Source organism: Rhipicephalus microplus, chromosome X, assembly GCF_043290135.1.
Source record: "Rhipicephalus microplus isolate Deutch F79 chromosome X, USDA_Rmic, whole genome shotgun sequence".
In the NCBI taxonomy this organism is placed as follows: domain Eukaryota; kingdom Metazoa; phylum Arthropoda; class Arachnida; order Ixodida; family Ixodidae; genus Rhipicephalus; species Rhipicephalus microplus.
In genome coordinates, this window is record NC_134710.1 from 295093953 (window position 1) to 295121305 (window position 27353).

The 27353-nt window shown below is 45.8% G+C and overlaps 1 protein-coding gene across 1 annotated transcript in view; it reads left to right on the forward strand.

The window, feature by feature from the left end:
• LOC142777188 (antimicrobial peptide microplusin-like) overlaps positions 1 to 27353 on the forward strand; it is a 70926-nt gene that overhangs the window by 4121 nt on the left and 39452 nt on the right. The window contains exon 2 of the mRNA XM_075881501.1: positions 22841 to 22902. Coding sequence (XP_075737616.1) covers positions 22841 to 22902 — 62 coding nt within the window. The remainder of the gene's footprint in view (positions 1 to 22840; positions 22903 to 27353) is intronic.

Here is a 27353-nt window from a genome sequence, read left to right on the forward strand (position 1 = left end):
GCTGCTTACAACTTCACCCATAATGCGTAATTTTGGTTCAAGTGCTCCAGCAGAAATCCACATGGATGCTCGCGGTGTCGGTCTTTGCGCTGTGCTCGCCCAGCGAAAGCCTGGCTACCAATATATTGCCACCATTGATGAACGAGCCGCTGTGGCTCATACCCGTTTTGGGCTACGAAGAAGAAGAGAACATTTTCGTTGCTCTGGTTCTGGTGAACTCCTGGCTGCAGGTCTTGTTTTTGCTCGCGACATTACTGGTGGAGGTGCTGGGTACGTGTACTTCGGCTGTGTCGGCCATCGTGGAGACAGCTACATCTCCCAGAGCAAGAAGCAGCCGCCGCCTGCGTGGGTTACCCCCTGAATTTGGTCCCTTGACAGTGACACCCAGAAAGATGGCAACTCCGATGACAAGCCAGGCGGTCCAAACCAGCGATGCCCATGGTTCTCTTCTCGCCCATGTTTTTCATGCGCCACAGACACCAAAGCCGTTCCATGGAGATATCTTCGAGGATGTTGATGACTGGCTCGACCACTTTTATCGGGTTGCCGGTATCAACGAATGGGACGATGTTCGCAAGCTGCGCCGAGTTTACTTTTACTTGGAGGATTCTGCGAAGACGTGGTACGAGAACCACGAGGGCTCCTTCGCAACCTGGCAAGAGTTTAGCCGTCAGCTCCGTGACGCCTTTCTGTACACCGAGAGGAAGGAGAGGGCTGAACAAGCCATATCCTGCAGAAACCAGCGGCCGAACGAACGAGTATCCATGTTTGTCGAGGACATGCTTCGGCTCTTCAAGCGCGTGGACCCTGCCATGCCCGAGGAAAAGAAGGTGAGGCATTTGATGCGTGGAGTAAAAGAACAGCTTTTCGCTGGGCTCGTGCGCAATCCACCAACGACAGTCGCCCAGTACATCAGTGAGGCGACCACTATGGAACGTACGCTGCAGCAGTGGTCATCACAATACGAACGCCAGATCCCGGCCACCGCATGCTCTATCGGCACTGACAGCGAGAGACAGGCCCTCGCAGACTTCATTCGAAGTATTTATATGTTCGGGACGAACTGCGACAGCTTCAGGTGGTGGGATCCCATCAACCTGTGTCTGCCCTCGCGGATGTAATCAGACAAGAAGTCCGGCAGGCCGTCACACCCCTGACCCCAATCACACCACCGATTTCTGAGGCGCCAGTCCTGACATACGCAGCGGCATTGCGATCCCCTGCGCCACCGGCTACAGATCCTCCTATGCGGCCCAGGTACCAGGCTATGCAGTCATTCCACACCACTGCTTTGAGCCCGCCTCACGACTCAAGGTTCCCGAGCACACCCACCTATCTGCAGTCTACCTCAAGACAAAGTGGTAGCAAGGCAAGCACGTGGCGCACCTCGGATAACCGTCCGCTCTGCTATCACTGCGGCGAAGCGGGTCACGTATGCAGGAACTGTCAATACCGGCAACTAGGTCTCCGCGGCTTTCATCCTGATGCTCAATGCCCGCGCTACGGTGAGCACCCCCGCGAAATCGAAGCCTATCTCACGGGCCAGCGAACACCTTCGACTGTTCAGCACCACCAGTCGAGATCACCGTCGCCTCGCCGGTCTATGTCACCCAGTTTGCCCTCATCGTCTTCCGCTCCTTTCAAGAGCCGGTCACCAAGTCCCCGCAGGGGAAACTAGGAACGGCGACTTCTGGGGGTGAAGTCGCGGCCCGGCGAACTGTAAAAGACCCTCCTTCGACGCAACAACCAGACGAGGACCATTCCGGTTTTGCAGTGTTCTCTGACAGCAGAAAGATCGTTTCTGACGAAATCGCCGTCTTCGTCGACAATCATGCTGTCAACGCCCTGGTCGACACCGGCGCTGACTATTCCGTAATGAGCGCCGCACTGGCATCTGAACTGAGGAAGGTTACCACACCATGGCAAGGACCCCAGTTGCGCACGGCAGGGGGCCATCTGGTGATGCCTACCGGTATGTGCACGGCACGCATTCGTATACGTACGTCGACATTTGCAGGCTCTTTCCTCGTATTGCGCGTGTGCTCTCGGCCAGTCATTCTAGGAATGGACTTCCTTCGTGAATACGGCGCCGTCATCGACCTCCGTGAATTACTTGTGTCGTTCGAGGATCCTTTTTGCGCTGCAACTGAAAGTACACAATTCCGGAAAAGAGCACTTCGTGTTACTGACGATTCTCTGACTCTTCCACCTCAAAGCAGCCTCTTTGTCGAAGTAGAATTGGGACAGGACATGTCTGACGCGGTAATTGCAAAGGCCAATTTGTCTCTCCTTATTTCACGACAAATCTGTGTTGCCCGAGGAATCATTCAGCCTAGCAATAGGCATGTTCACCTGCGGGTCACGAACTTCAGCGACGAATACCGCCACCTAACGAGACACACTGCCATTCCATATTGTGAAGAACTTGCCGATGCCGATGGTTCGCCCACGTTAGCTTTATTTTCATCGAATGGCCATGCTGACGAGGCGTTCGCGAGCACTCTCGACGTAAACAAGAGACTACCTTCGTCTCAACGAGAAAGCCTTTTGCGTTTACTCGGCTCATTTCAAGACTGCTTTGCCACTACGTCAAAGGTTAAACAGACACCACTTGCTCAGCACCGTATCATCACGAAACCCACCGAGAGACCCATCCGACAACACGCCTATAGGGTGTCGCAAAAAGAGCAAGACGCTATACGTGACCAAGTCCAGCAGATGCTTCAGGACGACGTCATCCAGCCATCAACCAGTCCCTGGGCTTCGCCAGTTGTGCTAGTAAAGAAGGACGGTACGTTGCGTTTTTGCGTTGATTACCGTAAACTGAACAAGGTCACCAAAAAAGACGTTTATCCTCTACCCAGGATAGATGACTCGTCGGACCGTATACGCAACGCTAAATATTTTTCTTCCATGGGTTTACGTAGCGGCTACTGGCAAATTGCAGTGGATGAGCGCGACCGCGAAAAGACGGCGTTTATTACTCCCGACGGCCTGTACGAGTTTAAAGTGTTGCCTTTCGGTCTATGCTCAGCGCCAGCTACTTTCCAAAGAATGATGGATACGGTTCTCACAGGGCTCAAATGGCAATCATGTCTTGTTTACCTTGATGACGTCGTGGTCTTTGCAGACACGTTTGAACAACACGTCCAACGCCTTCATGCAGTACTTCAGGCAATCAGAACAGCGGGGCTTTCTCTGAAACCCGAGAAATGTCATTTTGGATATGAAGAACTGAAGTTCCTTGGTCACGTTGTGAGCCATGCCGGCACCCGCCCAGATCCGCAGAAAACCCGTGCCGTTGCCGCCTTTCCCGTGCCCACATATAAGCGCGTCCTACGCCGATTTCTGGGGCTCTGTGCATATTACAGGCGCTTTGTCAAAAACTTTTCGAAGATTGCTGAAGCCCTCAACAAGCTTACAAAAGACGGTGTCTCGTTTGTTTGGGGTCCCGATCAGTGTCATGCGTTCGACACCCTCCGAAACCTCCTCCAGGCTCCGCCTGTACTGGGTCATTTTGACGAAAGCGCTGACACGGAATTACACACTGACGCCAGCAACGTTGGACTAGGAGCGGTATTAGTTCAGTGGCATAATGGCGTAGAGCGCGTGATCGCTTATGCGAGCAGAACGTTATCCCCAGCGGAGAAAAACTATTCTGCAACCGAGAAGGAATGCCTCGCTGTTGTCTGGGTCATAACAAAGTTCCGCCCATACTTGTATGGCCGCCCATTCAGGGTAGTTAGCGACCACCCTTCCCTTTGTTGGCTCGCAAATCTCAAAGATTCCTCAGGTCGTCTAGCACGATGGAGCCTTCGGCTACAAGATTTCAATGTCACCATCGTCCACAAATCTGGGCGGAAACACACCGACGCCGACTGTCTCTCACGTGCACCGGTCGAAAATGCCAACACTGACCTTGAAGACGACGACACTTTTCTTTCTGCCGTATCAGCAACCCGCTTTGCTGAGCAACAGCGTCACGACTCGGAGCTCATTCCGCTCATTGACTACCTGGAAGGACGCAATTCCCACCCTCCTCGAAGCTTTGCACGCTCGCTATCCTCCTTTTCTTTCCGCGATGGAGTGCTTTACAAAAAGAACTTTCATCCTACACAAGCTATGTATCTGCTTGTTGCGCCAACTACGCTTCGTGGTGACATTTTACGTGCGTGTCATGATGAGCCATCGTCCGGACACCTCGGCTATACGCGCACGCTGCGACGGATTCAACGCTACTACTACTGGCCACGTCTCGCAAAGACTGTGAAGCCATACGTTCGCACATGTCGCGACTGTCAGCGACGTAAGGTTCCACCTTTACGACCAGCGGGACTTCTGCAACGAATAGGCCCACCAAAGGCGCCCTTTCATCAGATTGGCATGGACTTGCTGGGGTCATTCCCCACGTCTTCGTCTGGAAACCGGTGGATTGTGGTCGCTACCGACTACTTAACACGCTACTGTGAAACGAAGGCGCTTCCAAAAGCAACCGCAGCAGATGTCGCCCAATTTTTCGCGAACAGCATTGTCTTACGTCACGGTGCTCCAGCTGTCGTCATAACTGGTCGTGGGACAGCTTTCACCGCAGAGATGCTGCAGGAAGTCTTGCGATTGAGTGGCACGGAACATCGTAAAACAACGGCTTACCACCCGCAAGCAAACGGGCTGACTGAACGACTCAATAAGACAATTGCAGACATGCTGTCAATGTATGTGGACATCAATCACAAGAACTGGGACGCCATACTTCCCTACGTAACTTTTGCGTATAATACTGCTGTTCAAGAAAGTACCGGTTTCCCTCCTTTTCGCTTAGTCCACGGTCGCGAGGTCACGACGATGCTCGACGCCATGCTCCTGCCCGACAACTTAGGAATATACCGCACCGATGCCGCCAAATTCGCGCAGTGTGCAGAAGAGGCCCGTCAAATTGCTCGTCACCGTATTCAACATCACCAAACCGCAGACGCACGCCGCTACAATCTTCGTCACCGCGAAGTTATTTTCAAGCCCGGTGATGAAGTCTGGGTGTGGACCCCTATCCGACAACGTGACCGTTCAGAAAAGCTTCTTCGCCGCTACTTCGGCCCTTACAAGGTCGTACGACGTCTCAGCGACGTCACATACGAAGTTCTCCCAGAAGGCACTTGGAGACGTTCCCGTTTCACCCCGCGAACTGAAGTCGTTCACGTTTCACGGCTGAAACCACACTTTTCGCGCTGTGAATCGCCAGTGAGTGACTGACTTTATTCGTCTCTCCCTTGCATTCTTTCCTATTTTTATTATTTCTCATTTAACTCTTGGCTCCACAACCTACTATGTTATTCTGCCTTACGCCATTCATTTTGCTTGCATGGTAATTTTCATTTCATTTTCTTTTTTTTTTTGCCTTCATGTACAGCATCGAGACGATGCTTCTTGAGAGCAGGGGGTAATGCCACCATTGATGAACGAGCCGCTGTGGCTCATACCCGTTTTGGGCTACGAAGAAGAAGAGAACATTCTCGTTGCTCAGGTTCGGGTGAACTCCTGGCTGCAGGTCTTGTTTTTGCTCGCGACAATATGTTGTTGCGTACGTGAGTCGCACTCTTACAAGAGCAGAAGCAAATTATTCCGTAACTGAGAAAGAATGCCTAGCGATAATCTGGGCCAACAGAAAACTTTAGCCTTATCTGTACGGCTGCCCTTTCGATTTTGTTACCGATCACCACGCTGTCTGCTGGTTATCCTCCCTGAAGGATCGCTTCGGACGCTTGGCACGATAGGTATTGCGGCAACAAGAGCACGACATCTATGTTATATACCGCTCAGGCCAGAAGCATGCCGATGCCGATACTTTTTCACGTTCGTCTCTTTCTACTGATATTGTGAGTGTCTCAATACAATACAATTTATTTCTAATATCAGTATCCATCGACATGGCTTTGGAACAGTGCAAATATTCGTGGATTGTGTCTTTCATCGATTACCTCTCTGAAATACTGGCCCACTCGCCATCTCGAGCGCTACGCCGACAAGCTTCTCACTTCGCCATCTGTCACAAAATCTTATATCGCCGCAACTACCAACCTGACGGCCACAAATGGCTACTCGTCATACCCAGGCAACTACGCGCTAGCATATGTGCTACTTTCCATGCCGATCCGCAGAGTGCCCACATCGGTTTTTTAAACCTATGTCAGGCTGCGTTTTCGGTTTTATTGGCGCGACATGTACACATTCGTGGGAAAGTGCATTCGATCTTGTACAGAGTGCCAATGCCATAAGCACGATCCTTGCCACCCTACTGCACCAATGCAGTCGTTACTGTGCCCAGTACGAACAATCGACCGGGTTCGAATAGACTTTTATGGTCATCTGCCATACACGTCAGCTGTAAATCGCTAGGTTATTGTAGCAATCGACCATCTCACGAGATATGCAGAAACGGTCGCTATGCCAGCCGCAACGGCACATGACGGTGCGTCTTTCCTACTGCAACGCTTTGTTCTGAGTCATGGCCCTCCTTGTGAACTTCTGAGTGACCACGGGGCTATGCCTTTCTCGCTGATGTTATTCAAGAACTTCTAGCAGAATGTCATGTGATTAACCGCTCTACTACCTCATATCGCCCACAATCAAACAGCTTTACCGAACGTTTAAACCACATTCTTCACGACATGCTTTCTATGTATGTCGCCTCCGACCACACCAACTGGTACCTTATTTTCTCCTAGTTGACGTACGCTTGTAACGCCGCACCCCAAGTGACCACAGGTTTTTCTCCCTTCCTTCCCTTCTCCCTCTGTGGTCAAAATCCATCATCTCCAATCGACGTCATTCTTCCCTCACGAACCGATTCATCTGAAGGCACACCAGTTCCTGAAGCTGCTCGAAATGCGGAAGAATATCGGCGATTAGCTCGCACCCTTACAACACAAGAATAAGGGCTACAGAAATTGCGTGACGACGACGGATGGTCTGACTAACAGTTTTAGCCTAACTGTGTAATTTGGCTGTGAATGCCTTCCACTGCTGCTCTAGGTACCACAACGAAGTTCGTCAGCAGGTACCATGGACCTTACTGCGTCTTAGAGCCAACTTCCGCCGTCAACTACCTCATTGAACCTCTTCGTGGCCACTGCGGACCTGCGTAGCCGAGAGAGAGAGAGAAACAACATTTATTCATGCATCCGGCGTGCGGGAAGTCACCGGCCACGCAGGGCGCGGGTATTCCTTATCTGAAGACTATGGCTAATAGTCCTATAGTCCCAGGCCCTAGATCTTGAGGACTTTGTGCTCCGGCTAGGCGTTGGATACTCGGGCTCCTCCGCTCCCGATGTCCGGGGCGTCGGCTACCTTTCTCCTCTGCTTGGCCAGGGCCTCCTTAAGCCGCTGGATGGCCCTTCGTTGCGTGGTTGAGTCTTCGGAGCGTATCCATGCTCCCACACCTTCGGGATACGTGGCATCCTGGCACTGCCCATTCCCATTGTTCACACCACTGTTACACTCGCCCCACATGATGTGGCGGAGGGTGGCTAGTTCACGCTCGCACACGCTACACTTTGCGTCCACATACATGTCGGGGCATACGTGCTGGGCCAATGCTGGCGTTAGCACGAATTCTGTTTGCAGTTGTCGGAGCTTCACTGCTTCCGCACGTGACAGTTCACGATGCGGGGGCGGAAAGGCTCGTCTGGCCTCTCTGAAGGCCGCCAGGATCCTTCCATAGTCGGTGAGGGGGTCGAGGTCTTCTTCTCGTTCTTCACCGCTGGTTTCCGGGAGACAGGCTGCCATGGTCCGGCACGTGATGAGATCACGGGCCACAGCATCCGCCTCCTTGATGCGGTTCTCGACGTCGGGAGCCAGTTGTCCCATGTGGGCTGGGAACCATTTGAAGGCGATGGTTGGCTCTGTAGCGGCGCCGAGGCCGCGAAGTTGTACACTTGGATCGTCTCAAACTATATCACGAACCACTTGTCCTGACGTCACTTCAAAACACCTACTTGGCTTTGTCTTCAGTGAGGGGGAAATATGTAATGAAGAAGTAGTTGGTCAGGCAAAGCTCGGATGTCAAATCGCCAGTGCTAAGCACGAAGCGCTCGGGGCGGACGTTGTCGCTGTTCTCGCTGGCTAGGGGCCTACACTCCTGTCCTGTCTCAAATAATAGTTCTATTTGTCAGGCTGTCTCAGCTCTTTATTATACTTCCGACGTTTCCGCAGGTCCTCCTGCTGAAACGCTGGAAGTAAACATTTTCGCAAGTTCGTCCATCGATTGTTTCTCAACACACACACACACACACACACACACACACACACACACACACACACACACACACACACACACACACACACACACATATATATATATATATATATATATATATATATATATATATATATATATATATATATATATATATATATATATATATATATATATATATATATATACATATCCAGGCTTGGTGGTTGAGTGGCCGTAGCGTTGCATATAGTCAAGTAGATCCTCCGTGAGTGGCCACATCGTGGTTTATTTCGACGTTTTGGCCTAGAGTCTGGCCTTCATCAGGATTAAAGGTACAGTTTGTTGGTGCTCAGCTTTATACAATCTCAAATCAGAGGAAAAGAGGAAAAAAGAAGAAAAGGAAAAGAAGAGAAAAAAAGGAAAAAAGAAAAAAAAAGAGAAAAAGAATATAAGATGGACTCCCCCCGGGTGCCCCCCTTCCACTCTTCCTTCCACTTCCCCCTTCATCTCTCTCCCCTTTCTCCCCTTCACCTTTTTGATGTCAGCGGACTGTGTATGCTTCCTTTCACTAACGCATTCTTTCCAACCAGACGGCGCCTCCTGGCTCTGGCGGTTCGGTGTGGGGCAAAAAAGAGCTTTTTTAGGAAGGTTTAAGCCTTTAACTACTCGGCGCCCTGTCAACATTTCGTCGTAGAAAGAGGGGTGCCACGTATTGCGGCAGAGGCTGGTAAGCGGGCGCAATGCGAATTCCTTGCCCGCTTCTGGATTACGCGTGCAGTAGGGGCCTGCATGCAGTAGGGGCACAGCCGGGAGGCCCCTACTGCACGGAATATATATATATATATATATATATATATATATATATATATATATATATATATATATATATATATATATATATATATATATATATATATATATAAATATTTATATATATATATATATATATATATATATATATATATATATATATAAGGGAAAGAAGTGTATACCTAAGGGCTCGTTTTTCCGTGTTTTTAACACAATAATAATGAGATATAACAGACAGTAATGCCAAGGAATGTACAGGGGAAGTTATTAACATTAATGGAATGTAAATAAGAAGAAAGAAAAGTGGATGAAAAAATTACCAACTGTAAGCAGGAATCGAACCTACGACCTTCGAAGGTCGTAGGTTCGATTCCTGCTTACAGTTGGTAATTTTTTCATCCACTTTTCTTTCTTCTTATTTACATTCCATTAATGTTAATAACTTCCCCTGTACATTCCTTGGCATTACTGTCTGTTATATCTCATATATATATATATATATATATATATATATATATATATATATATATATATATATATATATATATATATAATGTATGTATATAGTCAAGTACATCCTTCGTAAGCAGTCACAACGTGGTTTATTTCTACGTTTTGGCCTAGAGTCTGGCCTTCATCATGATTGAGGGTGCACTTTGTTGGGGCTCAGCTTTATATAATCTTAAATCAGAGGATGAGACAGAGAAAGAGGAAAAAACGAAAGAGAAAAAAAAGAAAAAAAGAAAAAAGAGAACGAGGAATATACAAGGTGGACTCCCCCGGGCGCCCCTTTCACTCTTCCTTCCCCTTGCACTTCCATCTCTCTCCCTTTTCTCCTTTTCACCTTTAGGATGTCTGCGGTCGGTGTATCCTTCCTTTCACTAACGCATTGTTCCCGACCAGATGGCGCCTCCTGGCTCTGGCGGTTCGGTGTGGGGGGAAAAGAGCTTTTTAAAGAAGTTTAAGCCTTTAACTTCTCAGCGCCCCGTTGACGTCTTGTCGAAGAAAGAGGGGCGCCGCGTATTGCCGCAGAGGCTGGTAAGCGGGTGCAATGGCAATTCTTGCCCGCTTCTGGATTACGTGTGCAGTAGGGGCCTCCCGACTGTGCACAGGGTTGCTGTTGGGCATGTCATGTTTGGCACAATTGATTGGATAGTGAGGTAAAAACGGAAATATCACTAGCCGGAAACCTCACTAACGGAAAACTCACTTCACTATCACGTTGTGACCACTCACGGAGGTTCTACTTGACTACTTGCAACGCTACGGCCACTCAACCACCATGCCTTCTTATATATATATATATATATATATATATATATATATATATATATATATATATATATATATATATATATATATATATGTGTGTGTGTGTGTGTGTGTGTGTGTGTGTGTGTGTGTGTGTGTGTGTGTGTGTGTGTGTGTGCGCGTGTGTGTGTGTTTAGGCTGGTTGTTCTAATCTCTCTTCATCTTCCTCGTCTCAGTCAACGAAGCGCGCGTGTGCGTCCAAGTGACGGTTTCGCTTTTCGTCCTTAAACTCAAGCACGCTGCATAATTTCATGGGAAGATGCAGAAATGTTCTCGGGTGAACGCCACTGGCTGTGTAGAGTTGGTCATCGCAGGTGCACAGGCTCAGGACCCTGAAGCGCCATCGTTACCGAAATGGTCTCTGGTGGTCGGCATTGACTGTGCCGTGGTGGACGGTCTTATGTGTGCTGCAACCTGTCTTGCAGGGCAGCCGAGCATTCTGGGGCCACAATGGGTGTGTCGGGTGTGGTTCTTGAAGGCATCAGTCATGCTGTGACACAAAGTGGTGAGCGGCAGTCGATAAGACAGGTGGGTGGCACTTTTTTCGTATCTTCGGGCTCAGATTTCGTCCGGGTCTGTCGCCAATGGCCACTACTTTGGCGCCGAACGCACCTGATATACCTTCATGGTCTTTCGAAGCAAGGGAGTGACGTTTAGATTGCAGTGGCTTTTCTTCGTTCTTTTCAGCAGCGTTAGTACTTTTAGCCACCATCAACAAGACATCATTGAACGGGACGAGAACGTCCATGCAAACGCTAAATCATTTATGTCTTATTACTGGTTTGAAAAAATAGTACTAAAAAGTTTTCCTTATTCTAAAGGTGCTACTTTTTCATGACTATGGTTGTATAATAATTTTTCATGGAACTTTCTTTATCGCCTTGACAAAAAATTGCAATATACTGCTTTTTTCGCGCTTTTTATAGAAACAAATTTTTTTCGCCAGTGGTGTTTTTACATTTTCAGTTAAACATGTTTCTATATTAAATACTTTAAAACAAATGTAGCCAAAGAATTGCTGATATATAGCGATAAATTTCGCAAAAACATCATTTTGACACAAACTGCGACTGAAGTTTGACAATGTATTGATCTAAGTAAAATATGGCATATAAAATGTTGCTTATTATAGTGTGTCAGTAAGATAAGCAGAAAATTTCGAAACAGTGAATTTTGTTTTAAGGGAGAAAAATATTTTGAATCTTTTAAAAACCACAAGGTTTAATGCTTGCCTTTGCCCCGTCTTCATTGCACAGCACGTCATCGCGAGGTTCCAGCGGTGACTTTTCGGCAGCAAATGAAGGATGTCATACAACTGCTTGTCACTTGTTTTAGTAATACGGCTACATAGCACGTCGCAATGGGGCGATAGTGCTTATTTTCTAGAATGGTATTTTCCCCCTTTGACCACCATAGGGCAGGTTAAATTGGGCCACTGCTTAATCCCAAGGGGCAGAATTATAATACCGTCAATGACCTGCAATGCAGTAATGGGCCGTTTTGTTTGGGCTCTGATAAATAATACACATTATCTTAAGAATAATAACGACCTCTTTTAGGTATTGTTTACATGAGGTCTATTTATTTGTCTCAGGTACTGAACAATGCGTGATAGTTTACCACTGGTGTGTATGAGTAAATGATGCCTTTTATACACATAAAATATGAAGGGATATTTTGCCCATAAATGACACTTCAGTCACCATTTCCGGAGGGAGTTTAACATTTTTATTTTTCGATTTTTCAATGGTCGAAAGGTGCTGAAAATCTTCTAATTAAAAGCCCTTCCGGTAATGGGGACGTGCTTTCAAAGTTTTCAACACCCTAAAACCATTAGAAGGGGATGGTTGAAAAGTTTGAATCAAAACCGGTAATGGCGAATGAAGTGTCATTTATGGGCACGACATTAAATCATCCCCATTATGTACATCTAGGATATATCGTAAGTGATCACGCATCAGCCTATACCTCAAACGTCCTAAAAACAGCTTAGATCAACTGTACTTTGTGTTCTTACCATTTGTAAATACTATGTGCATTATTTATCAGATGTCAAACACATCGCTCAAATACTGTATTACCGGTCATCGACTGCATTATAATTCTGTCCCTTGAGACTAATCAACGGTTCAAAGTAACCTGCTCTGTTGGACAAAGGGGAAGGTATTCTTTCCGAAAATAAGCACTAGTGCCCCTTTTTGACGTTATATACAGCAGTATTACTAAAACAAGTGACCAGAAACTGTGTAACATTTATGTTTTGCTGCCGAAAAGCGGGCGCTGGAACCTCGCGCTTATGTGCTATGCAGTAAAGGCGAGGCAAGGGCAAGCTTCGTAGTACCTTATCGTTGTTAAAAGGTAGAAAATTTTATTCTCCCTTAGAACAAGCTCTACTCTTTTGAAACTTTCTGCATATCTTACTGACAAGCTATACTATGCAACATTATATAAGCCATATTTTACTAAGACCACTACATTCCCAAACTTGAGCTTCAGTATGAGTAAAAAAGCTGTTTCAACTAAATTTGGAACAATATATTGGCAATGTGTTGGCATCATTTGCTTCTAAAGTATTGTAATCATTTAACATCATCATCATCATGATTTCCCATATATCATTTGATATAGGAACATGTAAAACAGAAAATTCTATAACACTACTGGCCAAAAAAAACTGTGCTTTTTGTAAGAATTGGTAAAAAAGCGGCATAATGCAATTTTTTGCAAAGGCGAAAAAAAATTTCAAACAAAAATTTATATACTACCATAATCATTAAAGAGTGGCATATTTATAATAAGAAAAATTGTTTCGAGTTGAATGCTCACACCGGTAGTATATAAATAAATTATTTAGCGTTAGACATTTTACCTTGGGTGCCCAAAGTTTGAAGCACCCTATAGGCAATGCAATAATTTCTTGCGAATTATAACAGCGCAATAACTACTTCTCACATTCACATATACCTGCACGTTTTTTTTTCAGCCTGGCCAGAGATTGTCGGAAACTGAGCGGATACACTCGATATAGAATGACCCAATATTTGTGTGTGTGTGTGTGTGTGTGTGTGTGTGTGTGTGTGTGTGTGTGTGCGTGCGTGCGTGTGCGTGCGTGTGTGTGTGTGTGTGTGTGTGTGTGTGTGTGTGTGTGTGTGTGTGTGTGTGTGTGTGTGTGTGTGTGTGTGTGTGTGTGTGTGTGTGTGTGTGTGTGTGTGTGTGCATCGAACTCTGAGCATGCGGCAAGCATGTGGACTTTCAATGCGGAGGAGAAGTAGGGAGGGGGCGGATGTTTAGATTGACGATGTTGCCGGCTACCCGCTTTGCTACGGAGGAGAAGCAATCAACCAATCAACGGTGGACATATCGCCATCTTGCGGTACTTTATTATACTGCACGCGCGTGTGTCCGGTCCTGATTGGTTGCACTTAAAGCGGCCAACGTTTCCGTGCGGAAACGCGATCCCAGCAGCGGCCGATGGTTTTCCGCTTTCGCGGATAAGCCACATCTGTTTTCTGCCTCTGCGCGCGGTGTGAACGTGGCTTTAGCCCGTGCTTTGACTTGCCAGCTGCTTCCTGAGTGAAACCTACTTTAAAAACTGCAACGCCGGCCTTAAAGGGGCCCTGCAACTCTTTTTGAGCATGGTCCGAAAACGCTGTCGATCGGTAGCAGAGGCTTCCGACAACACGCGAGCCAAATAATATAGCGCAGCCCGCGGCCTGCAATTCACAATAAATTATCAAAGTCAGCTAAAAATTCCTTTCTCTTCTCTAGAGAAATCACGCAATATGGCCAAAAATCACACCTAGTAAGCGCATCTATCAGCAATTCAATGATTTTAACGTGAAGCGCTCGCTCGTTACAGAAAGCATTGCGGAAGGCCGCTACTTGTCCACGCGTGCGCACGTGATCACACTAAAAAAAAACCACGAATTCGAAGAAAAAAAAGAAAAGAGCGCTCAAGGTCAGGAGGCCCTCGTGACGTGTTCCTGTGACCCTGCCGTTTCTCCCTGCTTAGCTTCTAACACTTTTATTGGGACGAGAGAAGAGAGAATGCAATTGCAGCATGCGACAAATCTTTGTAACTCCACTCGCCCAGGACGGATTCCTAAAATTTTGGCGGCGTTGAATTCGTGACGCAAGAAGCTCTTCCATTGAATTCCTTCTATGGTTACTTAAAAATTTGTTTCAGGGGCCCTTTAAATACTGTTTGTGAGCATCAGCGAAACACACACTACGATGTACTGTGACGAATCTGTAAAATGCAATGCATTTTTCAACCCATGAGTTTTTCAATTGCCGACAACCGACAGTTATGCTCGATGCTCTCGTTTCACTGAGTGTAACAATTCTTTCTTCCATGTATCATGACACGAAGACTTGGAAAGCTGTCTCGAAGCATACGACCGGGTAACGGTACTGATAAGATATAATGATGACAAGATACGGCATGTTTATTTCACCTTGAGAGATGCCGACCTGGTTTAAAGACTAAGAGGTAACCATGACAACGTGGATATTTTTCGCTCTAAAGTATCTTCAAGCTACCTCCAAGCTACCTTCCCCTTTATGATTGTAGTCAGCAAAAAAAAGGAATAAAACACTGCTCTAAAGCTGCGTGCAGCTGCCGAATGACAGAGTAGCATTGTTCACAGAAGTCACCCGATTGTTCCACTACGCAGACCCTGAAATGCCCGAAGAGAAGAACGTTTCCTTCGTAAGGTGAGGGCTAAAGCAGGACCTCACTACAACACTGATCCGGAACCCAACAGTGCCACACAACTTGTCTCTGAATGAACGACGATTGCTGAAAAAGCGCTCTCATTATTGCCATCCACACTCGATTCAAGACAGCGCCACAGTTCGTGCTCTCGGCTCTGACGACCTGCTCAAAAATATCAGAACGGTCATGTGAGGTAAGCTACGATATCTCTCACCTTTCCCGCATTTCGAAGTGACATTTATTGCTAATGTGCGGGAGAAAAGACATCGACTGCCGCCACAAGCTATGGGCTATGCTTCTGCACTTCGCTGTCAAGCTCCTCCTTCGCGTTTACGTCAAGACGCCGCACAGTGGCAGTTACGTCACCAGACACTATCCCTGTCAATCAGCGCTACTTGCCGAGGAAGACCAATGTTTGTCGTACCCCTGACCACCGCCCGCTCTGTTATACTATGGCAGAGAAGGCGGCCATATCGACCAACGTTGCCGATACCACCACATACGCGGTTTCGCCATCAATCAGCCACGTCCGCAGCGACGTAAATGACCACGTGAAGCCATCGACTACCTAGCAGGAGAGCGGTGGACCCTCCGAGAATCTTGACAATTACCGTGGCCAGGCTACTACATCTAAGTGCAGCGCCAACAGCACACCGACTTTCTTGTTAACAGCAGAGCGCCAGTACACCGTCGCTCTGGTCGACACAGGAGCAGGCTATTTGGTCATTAGTTGGCCATTCCCCACAAAGCTGAAAAAGGAAATACTCATTGAGAAGAAATTGAAATCCGGACAACTGGGGCCCACCTGATAGGGCCGATCATAGTCTGCACAACAAGAATCAGTAAAGACAGCCGCACGTTATCGCCCAAGTTCGTGGTCTTATAGCATTGTCCGAGAAAAGTCCTTCTAGGCACCGATTTTCTCCATGAACACAATTGAATAAAGATGCCAGTCGACAACGCTTTCGACAAACAATGCTCGACAACTGGAGATAAAATTCGGTCACCATGCATGCCTTTAATATCATCCGCGTCTGTCCAGCGTCATCATCCCCGTCGGCACCAAACAACCCACAAGCTTAGGCGGCGTCATCGAGGGCGACCAGCACCTACTCCTGCACAATGACATTTATTTTGCAAAAAGCGTAGCCGGGCCACGTCATGCGAAAGAGAAGGTAATTCAGAACAATCTAGGCAATGAATACAGACTCTTTAAAAATTGGTACAACGGTCAGCTACATGGATGAATTCGTTGACACCAGCAATACCTATGCCCTATAAGCGTTGCTTCAGAGCCTACTTAGATTATTTGAGGTTCACAAATAGCTTTCAACGTCAATCCAAGCCTTCCTTAGCGTAATCAAGAACAGCACAAAGCTCTTCTTTTACGATACGAGGATTGGTTATTCTCATAGACTAGAATTCATTAGACCCTCGTCGCAAAACATGCAATCAAAACGTATCAATCTCCACAACCCATCATTGAGATTTTCTGCTGAAATAGGACGCAAGAACGCGAGTCCATAAAAAGACAAGTCGACGAAATGCTACGGGACGTCATCGTCCAGCTATTTGAAATTTCTTGAGCGTCTCTCGTGTTCTTAGTGAAAAAGGAGGATGGAGCTCTAAATTCCTGCGCCAATTATCAGGTCTAAACAAAATCACGAAGACGGACATGGTTTCTCTCCAACGAACAGAATGCACCAAAAATGGACTGCAAAACACGCACTACTTTTCATCGATGGACCTCAAGATGGGCTACTGGCAAATCGAAGTTGACTAGAGAGACAGTGTGAAAATTGCAGTTTTAAGACTAGAGGGCCTGTCCGAGTTCAGTAAGCCTTTTTGGCTCTGCTCGGCGCCTGTAGCTTTCCCACGTGCTAGGACCACTCTACTCGCAGGCTTGAAGTGATTGACTTTGTGGGCTCGCTCGTCGTTGTTGTGCTTGCCTCGAAGTTCTACGAATATCTACGGGGCCTTGAAGATGTACTTCGATCAATTAGCACTTTCCGACGAACCTTGAAGCCAGAAAAGTAAATCTTCACGTTCAAGGAGTTTTCATTTTCGGGCCACGGCTTTAGGAACCTTTAATTTTCTCCGAACTGCGGAAAACATCTGACATCACTGTCCTCCCCGCTAACTGCCGGCAACGAGGCCATACACTGATTTCTCGGCTTTTATGCCCATTATAGACGCATCGTCAAGAAACTTTCATAAATCACGAAAACGTCATCGCATCGCACAAAGATTGACGTGGAATTGAAATTGAAAATGGCGCAAGTAGAAGCATTTCAAGAGCTGAAACAACGCCTGCAAACGCCACCGATACTTGCGTATATCGCCGAATACGCCTATGTGGTGATAGGACTTGGTGTGATCCTCGTAGAGAATCCTGAAGAATTAAAAGGGGTTTTCAGTTCTGCTAACCGCGTCACTATTCAAGCCAGAAGTCAACTATTCCACAACAGAAAAAGAGTACTCAGCTACCTGCCGGGCTATATCTAAGTTGCGCCCCTGCATTTACGTCAGGCCCTTGAAAGCGCGATCCAATTCCACGCCTTGTTTGGGCTAGCCAATTCGAAGGATCCTTCAGGTAAAATCGCAGAGTGAAATCTGACACTAGAATTTGACATTACTGCAGTACTGTCTACAAGTCCGTATGAAAATACTCTTACGCCGACTATTTGTTTCGCGCAGCCTTTGACCCACCACCGTAGGATGACCAGTAGGATGACTGCGTCTTGGGAACCTTTACTGCCACTGACATCACTGAAAGATATCGAACCAACCCGGAAACAAAAGCCCTTGTGGAATACATCATGGGCAAGATCGACCACTGTCGTTCCGAAGGTAATAAAGCGAGCACTGGATTCATTTTCTATGACAAACGATGTTTTCCCACAGAAGCCCTTTTCGCCACTTCAAGTCAACTGCCTCCTAGTTTTACTTTCAGCATTACGTTCAGAGGTTCTGGAGGCTTCGCACGACGACCTGACGGCGAGACATATTAGATTTTTTCGGGAGCTCGGGGAGATACAAGAAAACTACTATTAGTCTTGCCTCACTGTCAATGTCAACCTGCCCGTAAAGACTTGCCTAGACTATCATTGACAGAAGACACAGCTGACAAGGCCAGCTGGACTTCTGCAGTCCATAAAGTCACCTTGCTGGCCATTTCAGCAAATCGGGCAAAACTTACCGTGGCCATTCTCGACGTTGAATTTCGTAAACAAATGAATCGCCGGAGCTATCGCCTACCTCACCTTCTACGCCAATACAAAGGCCCTGTCTGATATCAGGTTCACCGAAATGGTCACGTTCTTTGTTGAGAACATCACCCTGCTGCATAGCGCCCCTAAGGTTTGCATTGCTGGCAACAGTACGACTTTTTATTGTTGACCTAACTCGGGCGATATTTGGACGAGACACTGCCGGTACAACTTGTACATAATAAATAGATCAATGGCCTCACTTGGCGTCTATGTATGAACCGTTGCCAACATGCCTGGTATGTGCGTACGTTGACGTACATGACTGGCATGTACTATCGGCATAAATTGCACACTGTCCACTCATCACTATGAACAGACACGCATATATTCGCACAGCTGTTGAAGAATATGCGCGCGCCTGTCAATGCTAATAACTGGACGGCGCGCAGTGCCATCTCAAAAGCTTGCCGCTGTTCGGTTTTCATTTGACGCCGATAGTACCTCTACGAACAAACCTCTTATAGTTTACGAAGAAAATCAACCACTACGAAGAAACTCTTGACGTTCCTACGAACTTGCAGTACGCCCAGAAGCTCCACAAATCACCCTCTTTTGTATCAAGAATCACCCCAGGGTTGACAGCCATCACTACAGTCTTCGACGCCGCTATACGAAATACCAACCTTGTCTACATGTCTAGGTCTGGACACCAATACGAATATTTGGACTGAATGAAACGCTCCTGGGGCAATACTTTGAACCATAACGTAATTCCACATGGTGATTTCATAGAGTAATACATAAAAAGTTAAGAGAGGACACTTGCAGGGTGCCTGCAGCTCATTTTAAAGCCACTAGAACTTCTTGAAATGGTGACACTCTCCTCCTCTGCTCACGTTTCTCCTCGGTCTCCTCTCCTTCGCACTCGCATTTTGAACGTGGCGCCACCTGCATTGCTCCTGCGTACCAGACGCCCTTTTGCGAAGAGAGCGCTTGCTCGGCAGGAAGTGCGCTAAGAACATACGCGCCAGTCGTCTAACTCATCCTAAAATTATCTTAACGAGTGTGACGTTCACCCATATCAGCTCTGTTTAGTGCCACGCGCAAGGCATACTCGTTATCCGGCGTTGATCGAGTCACTCGGCATCGCAGTGACCTGATGCTAGCTTTGTGCGCACCCCTTTTTAGTATGTTCTTAAACTTAAAAATGTGATCTTCAGTGAGAACACTCGTTTTTTTCTTGGCCCATGGTTTAGCATGTCTCCGAATAAGCTTTACACTGTAAGTAACATTGCTCAAACGTTCATGTGTGGCTTCTATTGCTAACCTTTCTATTAGCTGTTAGCTGGCGCGATAACACCCGAAAGGACAGTGCGACTGTCTTTCCTTTCTCAGCACATTGATGATACAAGCTTCACCGTGTATAGGGTATACAATATGTGAAGATAGCACTAACTGTGACTCTCATCCAATAAAAGCAACAACTCACATTGACGCTGTCGACGCAGGACGGCGATGTCACCGACGGCCAATTTTAGCGCTTGGTGAAGCATCTAAAGCCTTAATAACGTGCGTGTCAGAAGGCACACAGTTGGTACATTCGAACAGCTGTGGTGGTTTCGTGAAGTGGTTAGACACACCAATTATATTTCCGAAGTGCGCCTTGTGGACATATCTCACATACGAACTTTATGGCCTAAAGATTGAGCTAGCGTATGAATGAACTAGCGTGCCACCATACGCGATTACTTCGCGAGAGCTCCTCTCGCGGATATAAACCCTCACAAGAAATGGCAAATCAACTATCACGCTAAATGACACGTATGTGTGAGGTTCCTAAACGATGCACGCACCCAATGACTCGAAGGCAAGCACGCTTTGCATAGCTGAATGCTCTTGCATCGTGAGTACCCTGGCTGATCGGCCAACAAAAAAAACCACAGAGAGCAATTTTCTTTGAAATTAACGAGCACGCAACAAAATTTGATGGAGAGTACTAATTGTAATTTGAGTTTCTGCATTCCAGTTTAGTTTATTCAAAACAGCAACGCGAAATCCTTGATCTTCCGCGATGAAAATTTGAGCGCCTTTTGGCGTACATTCTAAGCGCACAAAACAGTACTGCGAACTCAAATCAGCCGGTGCATATCGACAAGCACAACACGTAAGCATTTATTGTGGGCAAAAAAAACCGCCCTTGCAGAAGCTTTCATGAAACTTCAGTGAGAGATCGCAACGTCCTGCACAATTAACTAAAGGCGCAACAAACACTTAGGGCAACGAACCGCGACGTCATTCTTGAGTTATAAGTATTTCACAGCACAGCGCGCCTGGAAGAACAAGTTTGTATGCGTCAAAAAAGATGCGCTGCGCCCCAACGAGTCCGTGCCTCCAGAGAAGAGATGGCAGTCGCGAGTTATTGTAAACAAACGAACACTGCGAGTGATCCCACGTGATGGCATCTGCCCAGCGGGAGTGTCTGTTTGCACCTCAATAGCTTGGAATCACGTGACCCAAGGTTAACGTCACATATGACGTCATTGAAAAAGTGATCACTTTCAAATAACACTGCAACTACCTACGTCTTGTCAAGCGAGTTTGAGGTGACGTGAGAAAAAAAAAAGACGCGTTTTGAATATATTACGGTTCACTCGTACTATTTCAAGTTATCTTGCATTCTCGTAGTCGTCTTCCACGCTGCGTAACTCGTTGACTTGGCGGCTTGAGTTAGAGTTCACTCCAATGCGTCACAGTACCCCGTTTTCTCCTGCGTTGCACCAATTCACACCATGTCGCAACTCGAATGAAAAGTAATAAAATTTCTCAGAGTTTAAAATCCCACTAATTAAAATCCTAACCCCGATTTTAGCTGACAGTAGCATCAGTGTTAGCCTTAACGTAGGGTAGGTGAACATTGTCAAATTGTTAAAAACGTGGGAGGGACGGTTTTTTGGCCTCCATTGTTAGTACGGGGTTACAAGCCTCTATTATGAAACACGAGTCATTGTGGATCACCCTATTGAAGCACCGGAATCTTCATTGAGGCTGCAGCAATATCAGAAGTTAGTTGTACCAATATAACTTCGACATACTTATCGAAATGAGAACACCATGCCATAGGTCAATGCTTCATCACTTGTTCTTCTTCGGTAGTTACTTGTTTTTTGCGGTTTCTGTCTTCTATCCTAGTGCTTTTTTAAAGAGAAAAATTTTTAGAGCTCGAATTAAACCATCATGTGTCCGCGTAAAACCAGCCACGTCGTCGCTTATCAACAGCGCCCACCAACGGAGACAGTTCGTGCAGCTGTCGCGCCGAGATTTCCCTCCGCGCGAGACGAGTATACCAGTGACGAAAGGCTCGCGCTTCTTTCGGGGGTTTAGCAACCATGCTCGCAGCCATGGCCGAGTGTAATAGCTAGAGACAGAAAGGGAAATGGTGAGGAAAGGCAGGCAAGTTCACCAAGTTTTAGCCCCTGCACTTGGGGTGGAGAAAGGAGGAATATTAGAAAGCAAAGGCGGCATATTAAGCCCTCATGCTCGACCAGCGCTAAGAAGAAAAAAATGACGTGCAAAAAAAGAGCAAGCCCCCGAAAAAAAAACGAGTGCTTCCTTTATAATATATATATATATATATATATATATATATATATATATATATATATATATATATATATATATATATATATATATATATATATATATATATATATATATATATATATATATATATATTATTGGACATTATCTGAGAGGGTGACTGGTCGTTCTAGTAAAATGCACAGTTAACTTTTTTGATTGTTTCTTGCTTTACCTAGACATACTACAAAGTCTATCATGACGGAAAAGTAGTTATGCAGGCAGCAAGCAAATTTTGCATGTACTTTATTATTTAATATTTTCAGACACATTTTTTGAAACATCCTCCAAGTGGCCCCCATCTATTTTTTTAGATCGCCTGCTGTGGACAAATAGGGGTTCATGCACCACCGGCTCCTCTGTGTGTGGTGTGTTAGGCCTAACTGCCATGTTGGGCCTAAGCATTTCATCATTTAGCGACCACTTGTTTTCAAGCCCCTCTCCCAAATAAGTGAATCATTCAATATAAACAGGTTGAGAGAGCTTTTCATACACAAAAATACTTAAACATGAAAAGGGTCATTCAAATCTCTCTGGCCTGAAGATGAGGTTTACGCGTGACATTCATAACAGAAGAATAAAAGGTAATTAGTTGTTCACTTTATCCACGAATATCAAATTTTCTTTAATCAAAGCAATGAAAGCATGATCTTTAAGATTATTTACAAGATAGCTAGAAGTAATACCATGTTCCCTTCTAGAGCTTCTCTGAATAATTTCTGTATGCACTGCATAAAGCATTATCGAACTATTTTTTAAATATTGAGAAGACCAGTGTACAACTCGTGTCGTGTACAGCTCTTCACTCAATTGAGTAGAATATTTGAACAATTTGTTGGTAGTAATAACGTTGGGATCAATTAAATAACCTATGTTAAATTCGCCACACTCCAACTTTGCCACATGTGCCATTATTTTCTGCAGACTACAACATAGAACAACTCTCCTTAGCGACCACCTGCATCAAGAGGAAGGCTTCTTTGGAGGTGAGTGAAAAAGCAAGTTAAATGAGACCTTTTGTTTTCGCATTCATGGTTGGATAAATGTACCGGACTTCATATCTGCGATATTTCACGTTTCCTTGATATATCTCCTGTAACCCACAATAGAAACGTACCAACATATGTTTTATTTTGCTCTACATGCTCCTTTACCCTCAAGGGTTTATGTACCATGAATTCTCTCATGGCAACACTGGTCGTAGAATAATTCGGGTAGAGCGTTTGCTTCACGCCGTATTGAGTAACTATGCGTGGGTGCGGTGAAAGAGTACTCTACTAGCTGATAGCAGCTTTAGTCGCTATCCAACCCACTAAGGTGAATTGGCTTGTTGGTCACACGAATTTGTCATGTCGGCAAAAAAAAAACTGGAACTGACTCATACTCACACGAGAAATGTATTTTGCTCTGAAAACTCACTCGGACTCACGCTCACCACCATATAACTCAGCCTGACTTCATCGGGCTCAGACTCACGTTTCACTTGCGTCTGAGTGAGCCGAATGAGTCGACTGATGAGTCTGTTAGCGTCAAATTAGATTTTTTGTTGTGGTGCCGTTGCTCTTTACCATATATCTGACTCATTCTGTGCTTTACAATAAGGCTGTTTATCTTGTACCTTCAAATATGAGTTATCAGTGGTTTCAGTACAATAAGGATATTTTTATGAAGAGCATCCCTCACGAGAAATTTTTCGTGTATGAGTTTGCCGGGGAGAACTTGGCACTTCATTCCCCCTACCTCATGCCTATCATCAATAAATACTGAAGTAGCGCCTAAACACTGCGATATACATTGCGATTTGATGAATAGACTTGTGTGTACAGCGTAAGCTGATATAAGCCTGCTGGTAATGCGTAAGTTGAGCATAAACAAGACCATCGGTTGGCAATAAAAATTGAGATAGCTCACTCAGGTTTATTCAAGAAATATATTTTGCAATTGGGCTCACTCGGACTCAGAGTAAATAGTTTTTTTCATCAACTGATTCACTCAGGCTAAGACTCAAGGCCTAATTTTTGTCTGAATAAGTACGACTGAGTCAACTGATCAGTGAGCCCGCCGAGCTATGTCTGATTGTGTGAGGTGTCTTTATGGAAAATGCAGAGTCAACTCTACCCGTTTGAACACTCAGCCTCTGATGCCTATGGTACTAAAGGTACCACTTCACCGCGGCGTTTCAACAAGGCAGTGCACCTGTCCATACCCCGACTAGAAAAGGAGCAAACCACCGCGAGAGCTCCCCGTTTCCCTCTGCCCACAGGCTCCTATTCTAAAGTAATGTATTAAACTTTTGTGGTTTGTTTCAACGTAGCCTCAACTTCTCTGTTGAACAGTCCCCAATGATTTAATCGGTTCGAGCTGCAAGAAGACCAGCCTAAAGTTCATCCTTCCGTCAATTTAGCAGGACACACAATGCAGACTCCGCCCTTCCTTATCAATCTTTTCTACATAAATTTTTCAACCATTCTGCTATTGGTGCCCTCCTGCCCGCAACAGCTGAGTTTTCCGGGTGAAACAAGCTGCACGGATCAGCGACTCACAGTAGAGCTTGATGGGATCGACGCGAACAAGATTGCGGTCATGGCTGTAAAAATTTAAGGGATTAACCATCTATACGTTTGTGTAGTGCATCGCCGACGTGCGCTTGAAAATGTGGTACCTGAGCATGAAGCCGAGAATGACGTTTTTAGAACAGGCTTGACGGATCGCTCAAAACACAATCGATAACTCGCAGCTGAAAACTTTACCGGCCCTTGAATAAACGAATAGCACAAAGCATGTATCATGGTCCTGTTTGAGAGTTCTGTGATTTCAGTTACACGTGGATACACCACTGAATTATTATTTACAAAACATAAACCGTGTAATTTCAATTGTGTGTACGTGTATACATTCCGTAAATTTTCGTAGGTTTTCGAAGCAGCGAATTTTTTTCTGGACGTTCCTTATACAGTTACAGTAATGTTCCCAAGTTCTTAAACGTCCTTATTCCTCATTATACAAAGCCACAATTATGCTGCAAAAGTAGGTATTCTGTCAGAACTTAGCGCAAAGTATCTGCCTACTACACATCATGAGACGTATCTTTAGCATTCAAACACTATCACAAAAGAAACGTAGATAAATCACGCAATGTAAATGAACGTTCGTTTAATTGTATTTACACGGGGCTAAATTGACAAAGCACAACAATTTGGCGTGATAACAATTTCTTCGTACTTTCCCGATCAGTTTATATTCTTACTTCCGCGATGGCTATACCTTCAATAAAGAACGCCAGGCCTGTGCGAAATGCGCAGCTCTGTCACGGCCAAAGCACCAAGAGCGACTTTTAAGAGCATTGTCTTAACAATCTTCGAGTAACTGCTACAAGCACACTTGCTGAGTACCCATTGCGCTATAGATATTCATAATTTTTGTGCAGTAGGCTGGCAGTCACTGTGCCATCTTTTATCACTCATCCGAGAAGCGTGGTACCCACTACGCATTTGCAAGGATTATTGTGCAATACTTTTATGCAAGGTGACGACGATAAAGAATTATGCCTCAAGTGGGCATGCGCCACAGTTAATTGGTGAACAATAACAAGCTTTTTCAATGGTTTCGGTCATTAGATGTTCCCCTCTTTACGAGATTCGTATTGTGTGACGCCAGTTGGTCCTTTGTTTTCTAAAACGCTTTATTACTCCTATTAGTGCGATTCCTTTCCCTACATCAAGCTTGCTGAGGCCAGTTTTCAAATAAGTTTGAAGCACCAGCATGGCTCTGTGGTAAAATGCCGGCCTGGCATGTAACAAACCCGGGTAATACCATTGTGCCCTAATTCTTTTTATTTACTGAGTTTTACCTATTTCTTGTGATATCAGTTACGCACAGCGGCGGCGGCGGTGGAGACAAACTACGGCGCCGCACGTCACCCATGTTTTAATTTGTTTTGATTTCATAACGCGTTTTGCTGTAAAAAAGCGGCACTAATTTTTGTATGTGATTCCTAAAAAGAAAATACGATAAAACTGAGCCCCGTAACTGTCTGCATCACAGTGCGACCCCTCAACAGTAGCTCACAAAGAATGGGGGTGAGGAGGGATTAAAAGGTTAGGATTAAACGGTCTAGAGATAGAGAGGCGAAGGAGACAGCGTGGCGCAGTCAGTGACACCCAGAAGAAAGAGAAGATAGAAAAGATGGACACAGTCGCAGGAGTCCGCGGACGGGGCACCACTCAGCAAGAGCTCTTGTCGGTGGCAGGAAATGGCGTAGGGCGAGCCAGTCGGCCAGAGCTGCGCTGTCGTCGGAGATCGCGGGGGCAAAACTGGTCGGCACGAAATCCAGAGAGCGAGTCCCGGAACCGATGGTCAGATAAGTCTGACCATCAGTTCCGCTTTAGAACTGAAGGGGCCCTGCAGCACTTCTTGAGTGGGGCCAGAAAACACTGCTGATCGGTAGTCGAGGCGCTCGAGAGCACGCGACCTCAATAATATAGCGCAGCACGCGACCTGGGGTTAAAAATAAATTCTCAAAATTAGCCAATATCCTTTTCTCTTCCCTTGACAAATAATGCTATGTACTAGAAATTCATAGCGTCATAGGTCCTAGTACTCTGAATTGGCTGATGTGATGATGGCACGCTCGAAAATTACTGGGGCCACGTCGGGAAGCCACGACGGGTTCGCGCGATCACAATGAAAAGCCGCGTGTTCGAAGAGAAAAATTGCTCAAGGTCAGGAGGTGCACGTGATGTGCGTTCTTCCCCCGTGTCATATACTCCTGCGTAGCTTCCAGTGCTTTTGTGGGGCGAAAGAAGAGAGAAAGGTATTGCAGGGTATCACAAATCTTTAAAACACCGCTTGTACTGCACGGCTTCTAATTTTTTTTTTTTTGTGGTGGACAGTTGGTGAGGCAATAAGCTCTTGCGTGAAGTCATTTCATGGCCAATAAGAAAAGTGCGTGGGACCCTATTAATTATGTTTCGTGCCGAAATCGCTTTACGTGCCTGCCGGTCAAACTTCACGGGTTTTCGTTCGTTCGTATCATTGTGATTAATCGTTATTATTTCAGTGTACTCGTGTTCATCGACTCGGCATAAATTATTGAAACTTGGAGCTTCTGACCTCCTCAGGAGACAGTGTACTCCATTTTTACTTAGTCAAAATTATTTAGGCCACAGTGGATGCTGTCAAGATGTATGACTGTTGGAGATTTGTTGCAGAAACTTCAATGCAGCGACCCGATAAGCATTTTATGTATTTGAATTCCTCGCTTACCAAACGTGTTGACGGCAAGAAGAGACTTTTTGGTATTGCAAAAGAACAATTTACTCATGCAACAAAAACTATTTTTAGTACTACTTTAATGCTTCTGATAAAAGTTACGCAATTGCAACACCTGGTAAATTACAGACTTACGAAATTAACCTTATTTATACTTTATGACTAC